The 18124-nt window shown below is 27.1% G+C and overlaps 1 protein-coding gene across 2 annotated transcripts in view; it reads right to left on the bottom strand.

The window, feature by feature from the left end:
* Positions 1–31: 31 nt before the first annotated feature.
* Positions 32–18124, bottom strand: part of LOC107444581 (cytoplasmic polyadenylation element-binding protein 3) — an 88882-nt gene continuing 70789 nt past the window's right edge. For both annotated transcript variants that reach the window (XM_016058754.4, XM_016058755.4), the window contains 2 exons: positions 15544–15725; positions 32–15130 (listed from right to left, as the gene is read on the bottom strand). In XM_016058754.4, the coding sequence (XP_015914240.1) occupies positions 14903–15130; positions 15544–15725 (410 nt within the window). In that variant the 3' untranslated portion in view covers positions 32–14902. The remainder of the gene's footprint in view (positions 15131–15543; positions 15726–18124) is intronic.

Genomic DNA, 18124 nt, shown 5'->3' with positions numbered 1-18124 from the left:
GTAGTAACAGAAAGTAAAGAAAAAAACCACATATTTTTAGTGCTTTATTGAAACTACAATAAATAACTAGCGCACAATTATTTTGAAAGTTATACACACATTTCTTCACTTCAATGCGTACAAACCTTGTTTATGAAATATATTCAATAAAAAATCTTTCGGAGTAAAAGAAGTTAGTTTTTATAAAGAAATTGAAGATCAGTAAAGTCTTCGTAATTAAAATATGAAACATCATAAATTTTGCTATCACTTAGTGAAAAAGTAAATAATAAAAAAAATGCATAAAATATAAATAATCAACTCACTCCGTTAAAGTGTGTGCATTAATAAAAACAACAAATTATAAAGAAAATAAAATACTTAAAAATATCACATTATATACAGTAATGTGGAGCAAATTTGTTTTTTTGAAAAATATTTTCCCTCTAGAATGATATCTAATGCCACAACAATACCTTAAAATATTGAATTTTGTATGATGCATATTTTTATTTTGGTAATTTTTCGTTGTTTTACATAAGTATGGGTAGAATGAAAATTGTTTTTAGTACGGAATTAATATGAAGAAAAAAAAAAGTTCCAACTTACTGACAACTTATTTCGCTCAACAGACCGAAAAGTTGCAAACGATAAATGGAAAAAAAAAGGTGAGAAACAAAACTAGAAAAATTACAGTAGCGGAGAGTGAAACAAGCATAAAGAGGTAAAAACAGCCCAAGAAAAACCACTGTGACGGGGAAGGGCAAATCTAGGTAAAATGCATTTTCATACACTATGGAGATGTGAGGATGAACTAAGTCTTTAATAAGAAAATCAGTATTTATATGAATTAAAAAAGATTCCAAGGCATCAGGATGAGTTGCTAGGCTTGTCTGCTGTTTTCAATTTTAGCCAAGGTCGCAAAAATATGGAAATACCTCTATACTAACTAATTTTTTTCATATTTCTCAAGAAATACTTAGAGAAATATTTCATAACTTTAGGAGTGTTTAGGTCATGCAATTTTTCATTCATATCAATCAACAAATAAGAAAAGAAGCTTTTGATCACCTCATGCCGAAAAATTCAGAATTAAGCTTGCAACTTGTATTAATTACTTTGGTCATCAAATGCAATAACTGCTCAAGATTTTGTAAGAATAGCTTAAATATTTATGGAGATATAGACATTTATATAAAAAACTAATTTTTTTACTTACTGTAACAGTAGAAATATTCAATAGGATTTAAACAAAATTTTCAGAGTAATTTTTAATTAATAAAAAAATATATAATTTTAGAATTTGTTAAAAATTGAGCAAGATATGAGCATTAGTCCTTTCATGCTACAAATGAGCGGAAAAAATTTAAAAAAATTTCAACTTCATAATTTTAATTTGGCAACAAATAAAAAATTTCCCATTCGCATACTTAGAAAATTTAAAAAATTTCTAGCAATTTTCCAAGAAGTTTTTGTCAGTTTAGAAAAAAAGCTGTAAATGGTAAGGGATTTCCACAAATTTTACTTTGTATTATTAAACAATATTTATTAAAAATGACAACGGCATTATATTGGATCATTCCTTATTAAAGTATGTTTTATTTCTTTATACCATTACATTATGTCAACCGGGCAATCATTGTAGGGTATTATACTTTTTTATTAAATTTTGATACATGATACAAAACATTTGTGGATAACTCCTTATCATTTTGAGCGTTCTTCAAAAAAATACGAAAGCTACTAAAAAAATTGATGGAAACTTTTTACATTTTATAGATATTCAAATTGGACTTTTTTCATAAGTTATCGCATATGAATCATAAAAAAATATTTTTATGAAAAAAATATTTGTATCATGCATGCACAGTATGAAAAGACTACTTTAAATGCTCTGTTATCTTGCAAATTTTTTTAACAAAATGTAATCTTGCCAATTTTTTAACAAAATGTAATCTTGCCAATTTTTTAACAAAAATTTCCATATTCTAAAATGATATTTTTGTTTTTAATTTACTCCAAAAACTTTCTTGAATATTTTCTAGCTGTAGTAAAAAAACATAAGGCAAAAGAATTTTTTTTATATAAATGTCTATATCTCTGTAAATATATAAGCTAGATTTATGAAACTTTGTGCAGTTACTGCATATGACAAAGTAATTCATAAAAGTTACAAGCTTATTGCTATTTTTTTGGAATATGGTGATCAAAAGAACTCTTTTAAATTTATTGCTGGTACCTCTGAAAGCTTTAAACTTTATTGATATGCATGATAAATCACATGACCTAAACACTTCTAAAATTATAAGATAATTCTCCAAGTATTTCTTTTTATATCGGCTGTTGAACAGCCAACCCAATTTTTGGGTTTACAACTACTAATGTTCAACTCTGTAGCCTTGAAATTTTGAAACAATGCAAAGACAAGGAAACTCCTGCACCAAGTATTTCTTGAGAAATCTGAAAAAATGAGTTAGTGTGGAAGTGTTTCAATATTTTGTATATCTCATGTCTGTTGTCAAGAATACTGCTGCACATAGTTAGAATCTTCATAAAATTTCGGCAATGCTAGAATTATTTCCACCCTAGTTACAGCAGCTTATCTTGATGCCCTGGAATCTTGTTTCATTCATATGAATGCTGATTCCCAAGTAAATGACATTAATTTCTCACCACCTCTCCTTAGCGAGTGGAAATGCATTTTATCCTGATTTGCCCCTCTCAGCCACAATGTTCTCCTTGTTCTATTTTTAAACCTTTATTTTTGTTTCACTCTTGGCTACTGTGGTCTTTCTAGTTTTGTTTCTCACCTTTACTTTCCATTTTTCTTTGGCAAAATTACATTTTATGTCTCAAATCACTTTTGTTTCTTCTCATTCAGGTCTCGCAAGTCTTTAGAATGGGTGCCTACTTTTGAACACTTGAAACATGACAACTTTTATTTCTATCTGTATATTTTTGAAGCCAATAAAGTTTTTTTTAGTAAGTAATACTATTAGTTTTGCCGATTGGTCCCAGCATTCTCTCCTGCCACAGTGTTATTCAATTGGGAAATAGAGCCTAGAAGATTGCTGTTGTTAATTTACGTCGCACTAGAGCTGCACAATGGGCTATTGGCGACGGTCTGGGAAACATCCCGGAGGATGATCCGAAGACATGCCATCACAATTTTGATCCTCTGTGGAGGGGATGGCACCCCCGCTTCAGTAACCCGACGACCTACGCGCGAAGTCGAGCACTTTACGGTAGCACAGTTTAACGAGGACCAATACCGCACACCCTCGGTCCCTACGCAGACTGATCCAAGCGGTCACCCACCCGCACACTGACCGCAGCCAGTGATGCTTGACTTCGGTGATCTGCTGTGACTGATCTTAACGATCAGTCCACTGCGGAACGAGCCTAGAAGATAAATTTTGGTACAATTTTGCTTAAGGGATCAACACTTGGAAGATTAAAAAGCATTCCTTTATCAAACTAATTATTGTATGTTAATTTTATTTAGTTAAATAAATTGTTACAAGTACTTAACTTAGTTGCAAATTTTCATTTAAAGTATATTTTGATAACATATTACTAATTTACAAAATTTTAATTACATCTAAACAAGAATTAGCACATTAAATTTCAATTAATAGAAAATAATTGGATAATAATTTTGGAAATTCAAAATTGCAATTATTCTGTTCCACTCAGATATTTAGTTCAATTAAAAATTTAAACGAGCTTGGAAAATATTATTAGTTAAATGAAGATATTTTTTTACATGTTCTATTTTTTTGCAATAATATTTTTTTTAAAGTTCATTAAAGGTATGTTAAAATTTCGAAAATATTTAGAAACATATTTTTCAGTTATTTATTTCCCCCCCCCCTTAAGCTTTTCATCCCTTCAGTCGATCGATAAAATGAGTACGAGCCTGCTTGGAGATTAAACACTGGGGGTTTCGCGTTTGGTTGACCACCCAACCAGAACATCTGCTCCTGCACTCCAGAACCCAAGGTCAAGAACACTGAGATGGGCACAGTAGGCCTTGGCCCTCTGTGGGCTTTTGTACCACTGAGTTTAGTTTTATTTATTTTTTTGTTGCAAGAAAAATGAAATATATTGCTTTCCATAAAAATAATGCATCTATAATATACCCAGATGCTAATATTTTTAAAAAATGATTAAAAATATGTAGTTATAATAAAGAATAATAACAATAAAAATATTTTTCACTATTTGTTTTTACTTTGCTTGTAACATTTTTCTTAGTGAGATGATTTAATGAGGTAAGATCTCCAACCTCCTAAATAACATACATTTTCTGTATAATCAGACAAAGTTTTAACATGCACTGATTTTTACTGAAAAATAAAACCTTAAATGCAGATTTTCATACCACACATTAATAACAGGTTATTTAAGGGGGAAAATACATTGATTTCGTCAGCTTGCAAAATGAATTATCACAAATTAAATTGGCAAACATTTTTGCCTCGAATAACAGCCTCAATACTTATCATACATTGTTGACTGCTACAAGTGAAATATTGAGCAGCAGTTATGGATGGTTACAGTTCTAGACAAATATCACTTCTGTTCTTGCTTTTTATTTTAAAAATCGTTCACAAAATCATTACTTATTTAAACATCAAAATACCATTATCTCACAAAACAGTTTATGCATATATTATGATACAAATGTTAAATACCAAAATGTAAGTACACAATAATGAAAGACTTCAAAGAAAATAAAGAATTTTCTTCATAAAATATAATTAGATTTTATGTACTCAAAATGATGACATTTTGTTGATCAATTTTTAAAAGGGCTGTCAATAAAAATTTAGAAGGCAGTCTGAGCTTCAAAAATTTATTTTTAAACACTTTTCTGCAATAAATAAAAGCTAGGAATTAAATGAAAAGTACTAAAAAAATTCAAAAATCTAGATTGTTTCATAGTTCAACTCACTACATCATACAGTTTTGTACAAAAGAGACAGGCTATATACATTATTTAACTATCTATAAAATATCACAACATATCACAAGCCAATTTGTCTACTCTCACTCAAAATTTTAATCTATTTTCGAAGATCAGCAATATTCAACAAAATATTTTGTGAACGATTCCTAATAATTGCACTCAACCATTCTAACAAAATAATTTCTTTATTTCTTATTGCTTTAACTGAAGCAATGCTTTCAAAAATGTGCAGCACCATAGAAAAAAATATCTCCTATCTATTAGTGGAAATGTGCTTTTAACGTTCAGACATCAAGAAATGTTAACATTCACCGAGCAGTACTACAACAATCAGAAAAATACAAAATGTTAATTGTTATAAATTTTGAGACTTTTTAACATGTCATACAAAGGACTTTTTTTTTAAAAAAAAGATCCAACTTTTGAGATCTTTAATGACAATAAAAAAGTTTTATTTTTGAAAAAGCTCACCTTTATTTTTCAATTCACACAATTATTTTCATTGATGAGCATACAAAATATAATTATAAAACATACACACATTTTTTTAGTGTTTTACGTGGAGTAAGAAGCTGCAATTATTTGCCTTAAAAAGCGCAACCACAAAAATACTTGATAGGGTCAAAGTAAAGTTTTTTTTTTTAACCTTTTCTAGCCTAAATTTTTTCATACAAACCTTTTAGTTTAACCTTTTTTAAGGTTAAATAAAATAAAGCCCCTGAATGATTGATGGATTTAATAAGAAAATTCATATTGTGAGAGTTATAACTAAATGCTCATTAAAATTTACCTTTATCTTTAAATTCATCACCAAAAGGCATCGTTGGACTGGAAAAGGTTAAAAGTAGAATAAATCTACAAATAATTTTTTTTATAAAAGCATACAAACAAAACTAGTAATGGAACAAAAATATTTTTGGAATGTTTAAAGTCAAAACAAAGCAGTATATAAATGAGAATTTAGATTTAAAATGAAAAAGAAACAAAATGAGATGACAATTTTTTAAACAATTAAAAAATATCTTTTAAATTTTAATCATGTCTAAAAGAAATACAAAACACTTTTCTATAAAAAATAAACTATAGGGTATACATATGTTTTCTATTTTACACATCTAAATTAATTTTATTTATTACTTCTTTCTACTTGGACATAAAATCTAAATTCTTTGTTAAGTTCACACTTTAAGACAATTTTTTAACACTGAAGTGTTTTCATTTACACATTTGAACACATTTGTTTCAACAGGAGTCATCTTGGTCTAAATAAATATTGCGAAAGCTAACACATTTTCGTTTTTTAAAGTCAAAATTAAGTTATCAAAATATTATTTAAGTCAATAGAACATGTTTCCATAATATATATATATATATATATATATATATATATATATATATATATGAACAATTTTCTCATTAACATGCTTAATGCTAAAAATATGCACTACAATACAATATAAAAAATATGGTTTTTAAATGTTTCATACATGAATTATAAAGGGGGGAAAAAATTTCAATAAAAAAATGTCTCGAAATTTTATTTAAATGTCAAAATGAAATTTACATCGAAATTATTTGGATGAAAAAGAAATTGGATTAAAAAATAACAAAATGTCAAAGCTAAGTAATGTTTCTTTAAAAAAAATAATTCTACAAAACAAGTCTGAATCTAGTTGACAAATCACATACATATTAAAGCAATGGTTTTCAAAAAGTTTCTTTCAAAATATTAATTCTCAGTGAATTTATTCAAAAGTATTATTAAACCCTTTATTTTATTAGTGAAAGGAAAAGTTGCAACAAAAATTAATAATAAAAAAGACTACAAATTAAATATATTTGTTAAAGTATTGCCAGTTTCGTTTAATACATAAATTTAGCTGTATGATTGAATGTTTCTGTCATAAAATAAAGACTATACTATCACATTATATTATTTTCTTAACTTTTTATTTCAATGATACGTATATCTAATATATTTGCATGTTAGTATTATAAAATATTACGACCAATGAAGAGTATGACTTTTTAGCTGTACAACAAAAAATAAGTTGACCATTTTATGTAGCATTAGCAGGTATTTGTCTAGAAAACTTAGGACACAATATTGCTCAATAGTTTACATTTCACAAATTCATGTCATCAATGCAAATAAGATAAGGCCATTTATTCTTTTTTTTTCTGCTTGACATTAATTTATTTTCACTGTAAACATAAAAAACACTTCTAAATTTTTAAAATACTATATACACTATGGATGACTGACTGTGTAAAGCTAAGCACAGATGATACTGGGGTCAAAATTCCCCATAAGACTTCCGGGCTACTGTTTCCGACTGATTTTTACGCCTAAGCTTGAAAAATGCACCATTCAATTTTATTACACTTGTAGTGTTTTCAATACAATGCGTTTTTTCAATTTAACGTTCAACATATGAGTCACACAACGTTCAACATATGAGAACGTTCAACATAAGACTCCACAAGCTTGCTATGATGCTACTCAAAAAATAGCAAACACTATTCTACACAAATAAAGCCAAATAAGGGATAACACTCAAAACATGGCAAACCTTACATTTTATTTATGTTCAAACATTGCCTCGTTGCTTAACATAAGTGGATGGATACACCAGAAGTTTTCTAAATTTCTTCTGGTTTTAGGTAGTTTGTTATTGTTTACATTCAGTCAACCATCCATACACATTTATTGTCAAAATTAATTGGGAACCACCAATAGCTCAAAAGATTAAAAATTTCTACTTATTAATATTTTTAAATTGAATTTCACCATTTTGGATGCAATATAAAATACAACTGAAATCAACATAGTTACCATAATAGGTATGATTTAGAAGAAAGAGAAACAAAGATAGTGAAATCATGTTGTGTATAAACTGTATACAACTTACAATAAACATGACTGAACAAAAGAAAGTATTATTTCAAGCTACATTTGGCATTGAAATTATTGGTGGCTTAAACTATTTTGTTTGTCTCATAAAATCATGAAACATTATGTCATATTTAGGATAAACATTCAGCATGAATGAAATATATAACTAATCAGTAAAGTAAGACGATGTTCTCCAGAATCAACTATTTTTTATAGACTTTTGGATTCATGGGGATTGTCTAGCCCTGCTAGACAATCTGAGATTAGTAACAACAACAACAATCATTAAAGTTGGTGCATCTTTTAATAAAAGTAATCTACTTTAACTTATGTCTGAATCTTATTGCAGTAAGTTACAAATATAGATAAAAATAAAAGTAAAACATTATTTTAAAAAGTAGTATTCATTACAACAACATAATGAAGTTTTTAATGTTTGTAATAAAGTTAATCTTAAACTAAAAGTAAAAATATTTTTTTGAATCAAGTTACTTATATGTTCTTATTAGCCATTGTCACATTAAAATTACAAAATTATCAGCATCAATCTCAGCATAAACAATTTGAAACAAATAGAAATCATATCAAAAATGCTAAATTTAAGTTCAATCTAGACAGATCTTACAATCTGAATAATTTTCTTAACCCCATAATTGTTTGATTTATGCTATCAAGACAATTCTACATTTTAACATGAAATTAAAAGGAAAAACTTATAGCCACAAAAATTTGCACTAACACAATGGAGGAAACAGTAAAAAATTTAAAGGATTATTTCTAGTGAAAGAACAGATAAATTTTGAAATATCGGTGGAAAGGTGTATAAAGGGTACTCATATATAAAAAAGAAAAAGGCACGTAAGTAATATAAAATTTTCAGATCTAACATAAATTGAATGATTGAAATAAATTGTCCATGAGACTCTGTATTGTAACATTTATTTTTAAGGCACAATTTATTTAAAAAAAATTTTATGTGAGAAATACAACTTGAAACATAAATGGTGATAGCTAAAGTGGCAAACATTTTTCGAAATTGATACTTTTTTATGCAGTTAAATTATTGTATTTAATTTAAATAAAATTAAACTTTGTCAATAAAAAATAATCAGTAAAGTTGCAGGTAAACAATGATTTTGTGTATTTGCTAAAAAGAGTAATAGCAACTAAGGTTTGGAATAGTTTTAAGCAACATATTTGTCACCACTTCCTAAAAGCAAAATAATTAATCATAGTTAGATTTACAGTTAGCCATTTTAATTATTTTTGAAACAGTTATCCAAGGAATGCATTATCTGTGATAATTAGGAGTCTTTCTCTCTTTGCTTTTCACTATGATCAATAATTTCTTTTAATATTCATATAATTTTAGCCATCAAAAGTGATTTTTCTTCCCATCAGCAATGCGGTGAAACAAAATAAGCAGTGCTTTATTTGAAAATTTTTAACAGATTTCTTTCACTGTTAAAGGTAAAGAAAGAAGAAAACTTTTTAATGCTGTAATTTTGTTTAAGAGACTAAGAATTTTAATCTCATGATGAATTGATTTAAAAAATGCATATCTAGCAAGAACAAGTAAACTTTTTTGTTATTCTGTACAATATCTTATTTAAAAACATTTTATAAGAACCTAAATATCTATCTTGTTTGGCAATATGGAAATCAATGTAACATTTTGAGGTATAGATTGTGAGTCACATAAGATTTAAGTAGAGACAAATTAGTAAAAGATTCGTAAATACGTTCTACTTTGAATTATTTTATTGCTATAATGGTTTCAAAGAGTGCAGTCAAAATAAGTAGTGCATAAAATAACTAAACTCTAAAAACCTTCTGGATATCTTTATATAAATATTCACAAATAACTATGACAATGACTTTTATTCATTCATATGAATAGTGTGTATGAAAAATAGAGCAATGTCATTTTCACCAGTAGGTTTCTTTTGTACTTGTTTTAAAATAAAGAAAAAAAAATGTATATCAAAATTTAAGAACAAAAATTTAGTTGTTAATAATCTAAATAATCTTTTAAGAAAGATAATAAAAACAAATTTAAAATTTAATATAAATACTGCATTGTCTTTAAATATGCAATAATGGTATAAATTTTTAGTGATTTAAATTTGACTCTGAAAACATCATTACATTTTTTGTATAATTAAAAATTAACCAAAAAAAAATACTTCATAACATAAAAGAGATTTAATTATTTTTATAATTAGTAATTCAGAGTTTCACATTTGAATAATGGTGAAAAGAAGCTATATGAAAAAGAAGAATATTTGATCACAAACAATAACACTTTTATTTGAGCAAAGATAAAATGTTTTCTAAAAGTACTATTTTTCAAAAAAATTTGAACAGTTTATGATAAGTTATTAAAACATTAGCAAGTCTGCATAAATGGAAGATCAGTTTATCATCACAGAATCTTACAAGCTTTTAATGCTAGCTAATTACATAAAGAAAACTTTTTTGACAACTTATTTATTTATTATAAAACATTTAAGTGAAATTTAAAGCAAATGTCTTCTTTAAAAATTACAGATATTTTTATTATTAATATATCTGCTTGGCAACGGCAAATATTTATTTCTGCAATATAACAACACAGTAAATCCGCTAGCATGCTATAGCTAAAAATCATAAGCAGGTTGCATATAAAAAGTTCTGACATCCCTTAGGACACATAATTTTCCATCCCAGAAAAAATAATAAAGTAGAATTAGGGCAGCCAACACCGTAAAAAATTTTTGTTCTAAAATAAACCCAACCTTAAAATATTTTTTTTACTCTGGTATTAATAAAACAGTAGAGGGAGATAATAATTCTGTAAGTATGTCATTGCTTCCAAAGTTATTTGCTCATTTATAAATCCTGCAATATGTATTTTTTAGAGTTACTGGTTTTACTCTACCCTAATCATCATTATGAACGTAAGTACAGTCTAATGATCGGATTATCAAGTTCTAAAACTCATTCTTAATGGTTTGAAAGGATGACTTCAAATATGCTAATTAATTAGTGCAGACGATATTTTAAGTTACGAAGACAGATACAAAACCGTTCTTTCTCTAAAAAAACGTACCTTTTTCTGACAGATTCAGAGAATATAAAGGGTAGCCGCAATCTGGGAAATATGGTCCCCATAGTTTGGTCAGGAGAGCGATTCAGACTTTGAACCCCGTAATATTAATTTTACTTTTTGCGTATTTCACCATATCTAAAGAAATTTTGCAATGAATTGAAAAAATTTTGCACACAATTATAAAATTCGTTTATCCAAGGTTAATTCGATGAAAAAAAAAATTAAATATTTATAATTTTTTACATCATTTTAAAGTATGTAATTTTACATGACAAAATACGAAATTTGAGTGAAATCGATTGAATAGTTCCTGAGAAATCGAATTTAAATATACATTTTAAAATTCAATTTCTCAACAACAATTCAACCAATTTATTTACTTAAAGAGTACTGAACAAAAGCAAGAAGTTCATTTGTTTGATTTTGTTCAGAATTCAAGTCAGAAAAAAACATTGATTATGTATTGCACATGACAAAAGCATTAACTAAATTTTTAAATTAGAACGTGAAGCTATATTAAGTCATGCAGTTGCACCAAAAACAGAATCGGCTAAAGAAGAAAGTCAACTGAGATAAGTTCAAACAGTTCTGTGCAAAATAGGAAATCAGCATTACTTCCAATAGCCCAAGTCTATGCCATCGACTCCAGAGGAAATGAACATTTACAGCACTAGAGAAATATTGAATGTCATATCTTATGAGAAAATGACATTATGTTAAAACTGCAGATATTGCATCTAGGAGGCTAAATCAATATCTAAATATGAATTGTGGTGGGTAGCCCCTTATTGCTCAAGAAAATCTAAAAACAATTGGCCTCTGGACAGTGTTAAATCTAATGATAATTATATTCTTCTTTCTGAAGAATGATCTAAGCAACTGTTTTTCTTCAATTGAAATAAAAAGGAGAAACAGAAGGTAAAGAATTTCTCTGATGACTCACTCTCAAGTCACATGGTATTATTGTCAGGACAAAAATAATCAAAAGGTGTGTGCTCTACTTACATTACACTTCTATGTTTTAACCTCATATATATATATATGAACTAAAATCATGTTTCACAAATTACTTATGACATTATCTTCATTTAAAGAAAACTAAAAATGCAGTAGAATTTATATTTTTTAAGCTACCCATTTGGAAAAAAAATCTACATATAGCCATTTATTAAGTGTTACTTATAATATGCAACAAATCATAATTATCTTATAAAGATTATTAAATGTCAAGCATCAATTCAAATATATTTAAGTGTGGCAATAGTTTTTTTTAATATTCAAACTAAAAGTTTAAGCTCAAGAACCAAGTCTTCAGTTAAAAAAGAAATCTATAGCTAACACTAATGTAGGAAAAAATTGCACACTCATGTAAAAAGTGCATTTCTATGTAAATCTAGTTTAATATGCTTATACAAAAGTATGCATAGAAAATTTATTAATATTTTAAGTAGAAGTTTCAAGATAAATGTTTAAAAAGAGATAAAAATTGTAATATTATAGAATACTTAAAACTTCAATATATTCATGATTATTTATATTGAACTTTTATGAAAATGATATATAATATTTAATAAATTACATTAAGTTTTATTATGTTTAATTAAAAAAAATCCCCATGAAAATTAATACAATATGCAACACAAAAGTAAAATCAGTAGATGAAAGTAAAGTAAAGTAATGTAAAATTTGCAATACATTTACACTGGGATAAACACCTAATTATTTTAACTTTAGATATTTTACCTAATTAATTTTACTTTACACTTGGATGTACTTCCAGCAAATTCTTAGTAATGTGTAGTAAATATGCTGCAACACTATAGAAATTTTTAAGCAATAAATTCAATTATTTAAAATCTTTGAAGCAGAAAGAATTTTTGATCTCGAAAGATAAAACTAAAATGCTATTAATAACATTTAAATCATATACTAATTACCTTTAAACACTAGTTCCATAGCTAAAATAGTTTTTGTAAGTATAAAGATATCATTAAATGTGAAGTGACAAAATCTATCTTATATTTTTACTGAGGATGTGAAGAAGACTTATCATAATACCTGAGCAAATTGGACTAGTTCAAAATGAATTTTACAAGTCACATAAATTGAAAAATATAATTGTAAGAGTAACCTTCCATAAGATTAAACTACTTCTTTTCATATGCAGTTACAAAATTGTTTTCGTCAAAAGCCAAAATTTAAAACAACCTTTTAAAATTACCAATTCACTCCTTAAATAGAAGTTTTAAATTAAGCATGTTCAAAGATTAATATTACTTATAAAATTAAGTAGAAAAGTAACTATATTTTTAAGAAATTGAACACTAAGGTAAAAAGAGATATGGAATTAGAAAAATTAATAGATAGGAAAAACTTATGCATTTTTTAAAAAACAGCAATATTAAAATTTTTTCATTAAGTCATTATTTTACATTATATTTAATGTAACAAAGAGCTTATAAATAGCTAGATTAGTATAAGCTTCACTGTTGATTGTCCCTAATTCTACAATAGAGAATGTGCTAAGCATTATTTATATTTGATTTCTGAAACAGCAAGAAATTTGTCTCTCTCTGAATTAACTACTAGCAGAAGGGAAAAAAAGATATCTTGTAGAATTATACAATGATATTTTCAACTGGAAACATTTTAAATGCTTATTTCGAAAACATCAATATAAAATTGCCTAGAATCTGAAGTTTATATATATATATATATATATATATATATATATATATATATATATATATATATATATCAATGTATTTGGACATAGCATATGAAAAGAAATTTTAAGTGAACATGCAGTCTAAATATAAAAGATATATTTTGAAATATTACTGTATATGAAGGTAGGGTGGCGTAAAAAATATTTGAACAATGAACTGTTGTTTTTATGAACAGTAGCAGCCATAAAAAATCACGGCAAAAAATAGATGCAAGACAAAATTTCACATCACATTTTAAAATGAAACTGAAAAATGGAATTTGTATAACAATTTAAAATATTCAAAACCATTATTATATTTATATGGAGCACGTTATCACTTTTATACAGCAATCTTAGAGCTATTCATTACATTATTCAAAAGTAGTTAGCTTCGTATTAAAAAAAATTAATAAAAGTACTAATAGCAAAAGTAGCGAATGTGTTTACTAGGAGAATACAAATTTAAATTGAGCTTTCTTATATGCACACATGCATTTTTTAAGATAACAATTATTTAAATATTTATTGCTAGATCATGCATGAAAATACTATCTATGATAAAAATTGACAGGATATCTCTCAGTGTTTTAAAATGTATTGATTACATGTATATAAAAAGTATCTAAAAACTGATAACAAGGCAATTTTTCAATGCTTACTTTTAAATTTATATTCATAAAGGAGGGTAAATACTAATAATAAAATTATATATTTTTTGACATTTATACCATTTTGGTAAAAGTAGATGAAATTAGACAATTGAGATGAATCTAATATAAAAATCATGCTCAGATATGGCTTATAGAAACAAATAACATGGTTTGGATTATTGAAGAAGTTTACATAGTGTCCACAATTTGTTTTAACAAATGCACTAGCAAAAAATAGAATTCACAACATTTTGATATGAATAATGAACAGCAGAAAAATTTCTTTTTCAAGAAATATAAAAATTATTTTTCTACATAACAAAACCTAATTAGAGTAACATTAACAAATTATAAATATATGTGAATTATTTGCACACACACATTAGTTACATACAGATATAAAAAAGTTTGTATAAATAAAGTACTTTAATGACTAGTTATCAATGTAAACAGATATAAACATATGTTTAGTCATTAATAATCATATAGGAACATAAAATTATTTTAAGAAATCTTTCAACAGGTAGCAAAATGCTAAAATAAATGAAATATTTAAATTTGTGTAAAAACTCTTTAGAAATAAATAAAAATAAAACTTTTTGCTTTAACACCAACGGAAAGGAACAGCTCTCGGACGATCAGCTCCTTCCTTTACAAGTGGCTTGTGAAACTCACGTCCAGGCCTAGAATGAATGGTTGCCCAACAATGCTCACAATAATATTGTAAACATGTAACATTTGCACAAAAAAATGGAGCAAATTTCCCCCCACAACGAGATCCTTGACATTCATCACACATTTGATCATCTAGAACATATGGCTTGACTTCAACCTGAAAAATTATAACATGAAAAACCATATCAAATATTTATTTATCTCAACATGGGATAAAGTACTAATATCATGCAAAAAGCAAAACATTCATCAGTTATTTTTATGAAATAGATTAGTTAATATCATAGCTAGTTGTTTAAAATAAATCTAGCTTTCACTTAATTCTTTCAAACGAATAAATAAAGTTGGCACAATAAGGCTAGACCATATAAGGGTAGGAAAAACTTTTGTTATGTTGTCTGTACCACACAAAAAACATTTCATACATTTTCCAAGGATAAAAATAAGAAAAATTCTGAAAAATAAAGAGTTCATATGTTTCATATTTTTATATAACCATACATTTTGTTTAAACTGTAATTTTTCAAAATAAAATGATTTTTTAGTCACTGAATAGCTAAAATAATATACCCTTTTTTCAATATCACCATGCTGCAATTGAACAAATCGAGCACTGATTGCAGCTATATAACTTTGCTGATTTGAAAATGCAACTCGGCCAGCACCCTTGGGGTATTTTAACTCCGGATCTGTATCGATACCAGCGTAACATACTCCTCCATATAAACGATCCATGATCATAGCCAATTCGACTGAAAATATTATTGAATGCATTGGTAGATCAGTAAAAAGATATCGCATGCAAATGTAATAGTAATTATTGCAAAAGTCAAGTAAATAATCAAAAATAAGTCAAATAAATTACTAAATACTACATGTAACGTCCCATATCCGGACGTCCCTTTCCTGGAAGGGTCGATTTCCCGAACACTTTTTAACAATCAAAATAAACAAACATCTCTCCATCTTCCCCTTTCCTAAAAAAAAAAAAAAAAAAAAAAATCTTTTGACACATTTTCTCTTTTTCTAGCTTGCACTGAACCTCTGATTTATGCATTGAACCCATAAATCACCAGAAAGGGGAAGTGAAGATCTACCAAGACCAATGAGTGACCGTTAGTGACGCTCCTCCCTTGGAATGTAGGAAAAAGAGGGAGATTTGTTTTCAAAAGACTGCAACTGAGTCCCCTCCCCCCCTCCTTTCCCATGCAGGTGGCTAGTAAAAGAGGCATTTCCTGGAACCTTTTTATTGAAAGAAGAAATACAGTGGAAAAGGGTAAACGGGCAAGTGTTAAGGTGGGGGGGAGTCAGAATGGAAAATCTGAATAGGTCTAAAAGGATACACGTCCTTGAGAAACAAAACATTCGTTCTTCCCCATACCATGTAATATTTAGGAGGCGGGGGGAAAAGGGGGGTAACATTCCTTCTTTAGCAGATTCTTTCAGTCATAAAAGAAAAAATAAAGAGAACCCAATGCGTGTCCCGCCTTTATGCTTGATTGATAGCCAATGATTGGAGAGAAAACAATAATTTGTTACTTCCCCACCCTCAACTTAAATGATTTTCTCTTTGCACTTATTTTCTTTCACAAATAAGGAGGAAATGAATTTTTCTCCTCCATCTACCCACCTTAATGAATGACGGGAATTTCCCTTTCTTGCTTGAATCATTCTAGTTAAAAATGGCGGATTATTATTTTCATATGTCAATTTTTTTTAGTTTTCTATATTTTAAGCAATAATATTTTTTTTCTAACATTTCATATTTTATTGATTAGATATTCTAATACTAAAACATTATTCCTCTTAAAAATAATGCTTATTTATTTTTTGCTTCTTAGATTTAGATCATTTTAAGCTTTGTTCCAGAATTTCCCCTTCCTGCTTGAATCGTTCTAGTTCAAAATGGCAGATTAATATTTTCGTAACGGCTAATTTTTTTTCGTTTTCCATATTTTCAGCAATAATATTTTTTTTCTAATATTTTATATTCGATTGATTAGATATTTTAATGCTAAAACATTATTCCCCTTAAAAATAGTGTTTATTTATTTTTTGCTTCTTAGATTCAGATGGTTTATTAAATCATTTTAAGCTTTGTTTACCTTGGGGGTGTATTATACGGAAAAATCTATTATACGGACTTCTGGAAGTCCCACCGATTCCGGATACGGGACTTTACAATTAAGAAAAATCATTTTTAAAAAAAGTTAGATTAGTTAACAACTCACAATATGAAAGCATCATTAAAAAAAACTTTCCAAAATGTTTCATAAAAAAAATTAAACATATATTAATACAGGGTTCCTACTTCTTTAGCAAAGCAAACATTAAGGACTTTTTTTTTGAAAAAATTAAAGACTTTTTTGAAAAATTAAGGACTTTTTCGAAAAATTAAGGACCTTAAAAATAGTATGATTGTTTATCATCGAATATAAATATATCCACCAGTGAAAGTGAAAATTACTTACCGTTCTTAAAAAAGAAAATCAATCAATAAAAAAAATTATAATTGTGCAAGTACTGATATAATAGCATTAACAGAGCTCACCAAAGTAGAACCAGGCAATTTTTGCAAACCCGGGTCAGGTTTTTTAAAAAATATTTTCAGATTGTTAAGGGTTAATGACATCTATGAAACTAATCCGTATTTCATTTTTAATGATTTCATTAAAACTGGATTGTAAAATTAAGTGCAGAAATTAAGATTTGCAATTTTTTTTATATATTTAAAAAAAAAAAGAGTAAATAAAGAAACTTGGGCAAAACATTGAAAATAATTATATTACAAGTTTTTATATTCCGCTACTAGACATGCATCACATATCCAGTTGTGGATCAATTTTGCTAAATATTTAGTTACAACAAAAAAATTCTTTCTTTTTTATTAATAAAATGTTTTATTTATCAAGATATATATTAAAAGAATTAATACGTTGAACTAAAAAGTTGAATTAGAGTTATGCATGAGAGTAGTTTTCCTAACTATGTCCTAATTAAGTCCTATTTCAAGTAAAAACAAGCCCTATTAATATCTAAGCGCCTTAAATCATTCCACTTTTTTTTCATTAGGCTTAACTTAGTATTTTTTAAAAATTCATTGCATTAAATTTTTTTATGAAAATTTTTACAAAATAAAAATACAATTATG

Source organism: Parasteatoda tepidariorum, chromosome 11, assembly GCF_982258835.1.
Source record: "Parasteatoda tepidariorum strain Cologne lab strain chromosome 11, Ptep-v5.0, whole genome shotgun sequence".
Taxonomy (NCBI): domain Eukaryota; kingdom Metazoa; phylum Arthropoda; class Arachnida; order Araneae; family Theridiidae; genus Parasteatoda; species Parasteatoda tepidariorum.
Note: the sequence above shows the minus strand (reverse complement) of the source record. Positions and strands in the feature narration are given on the sequence as shown.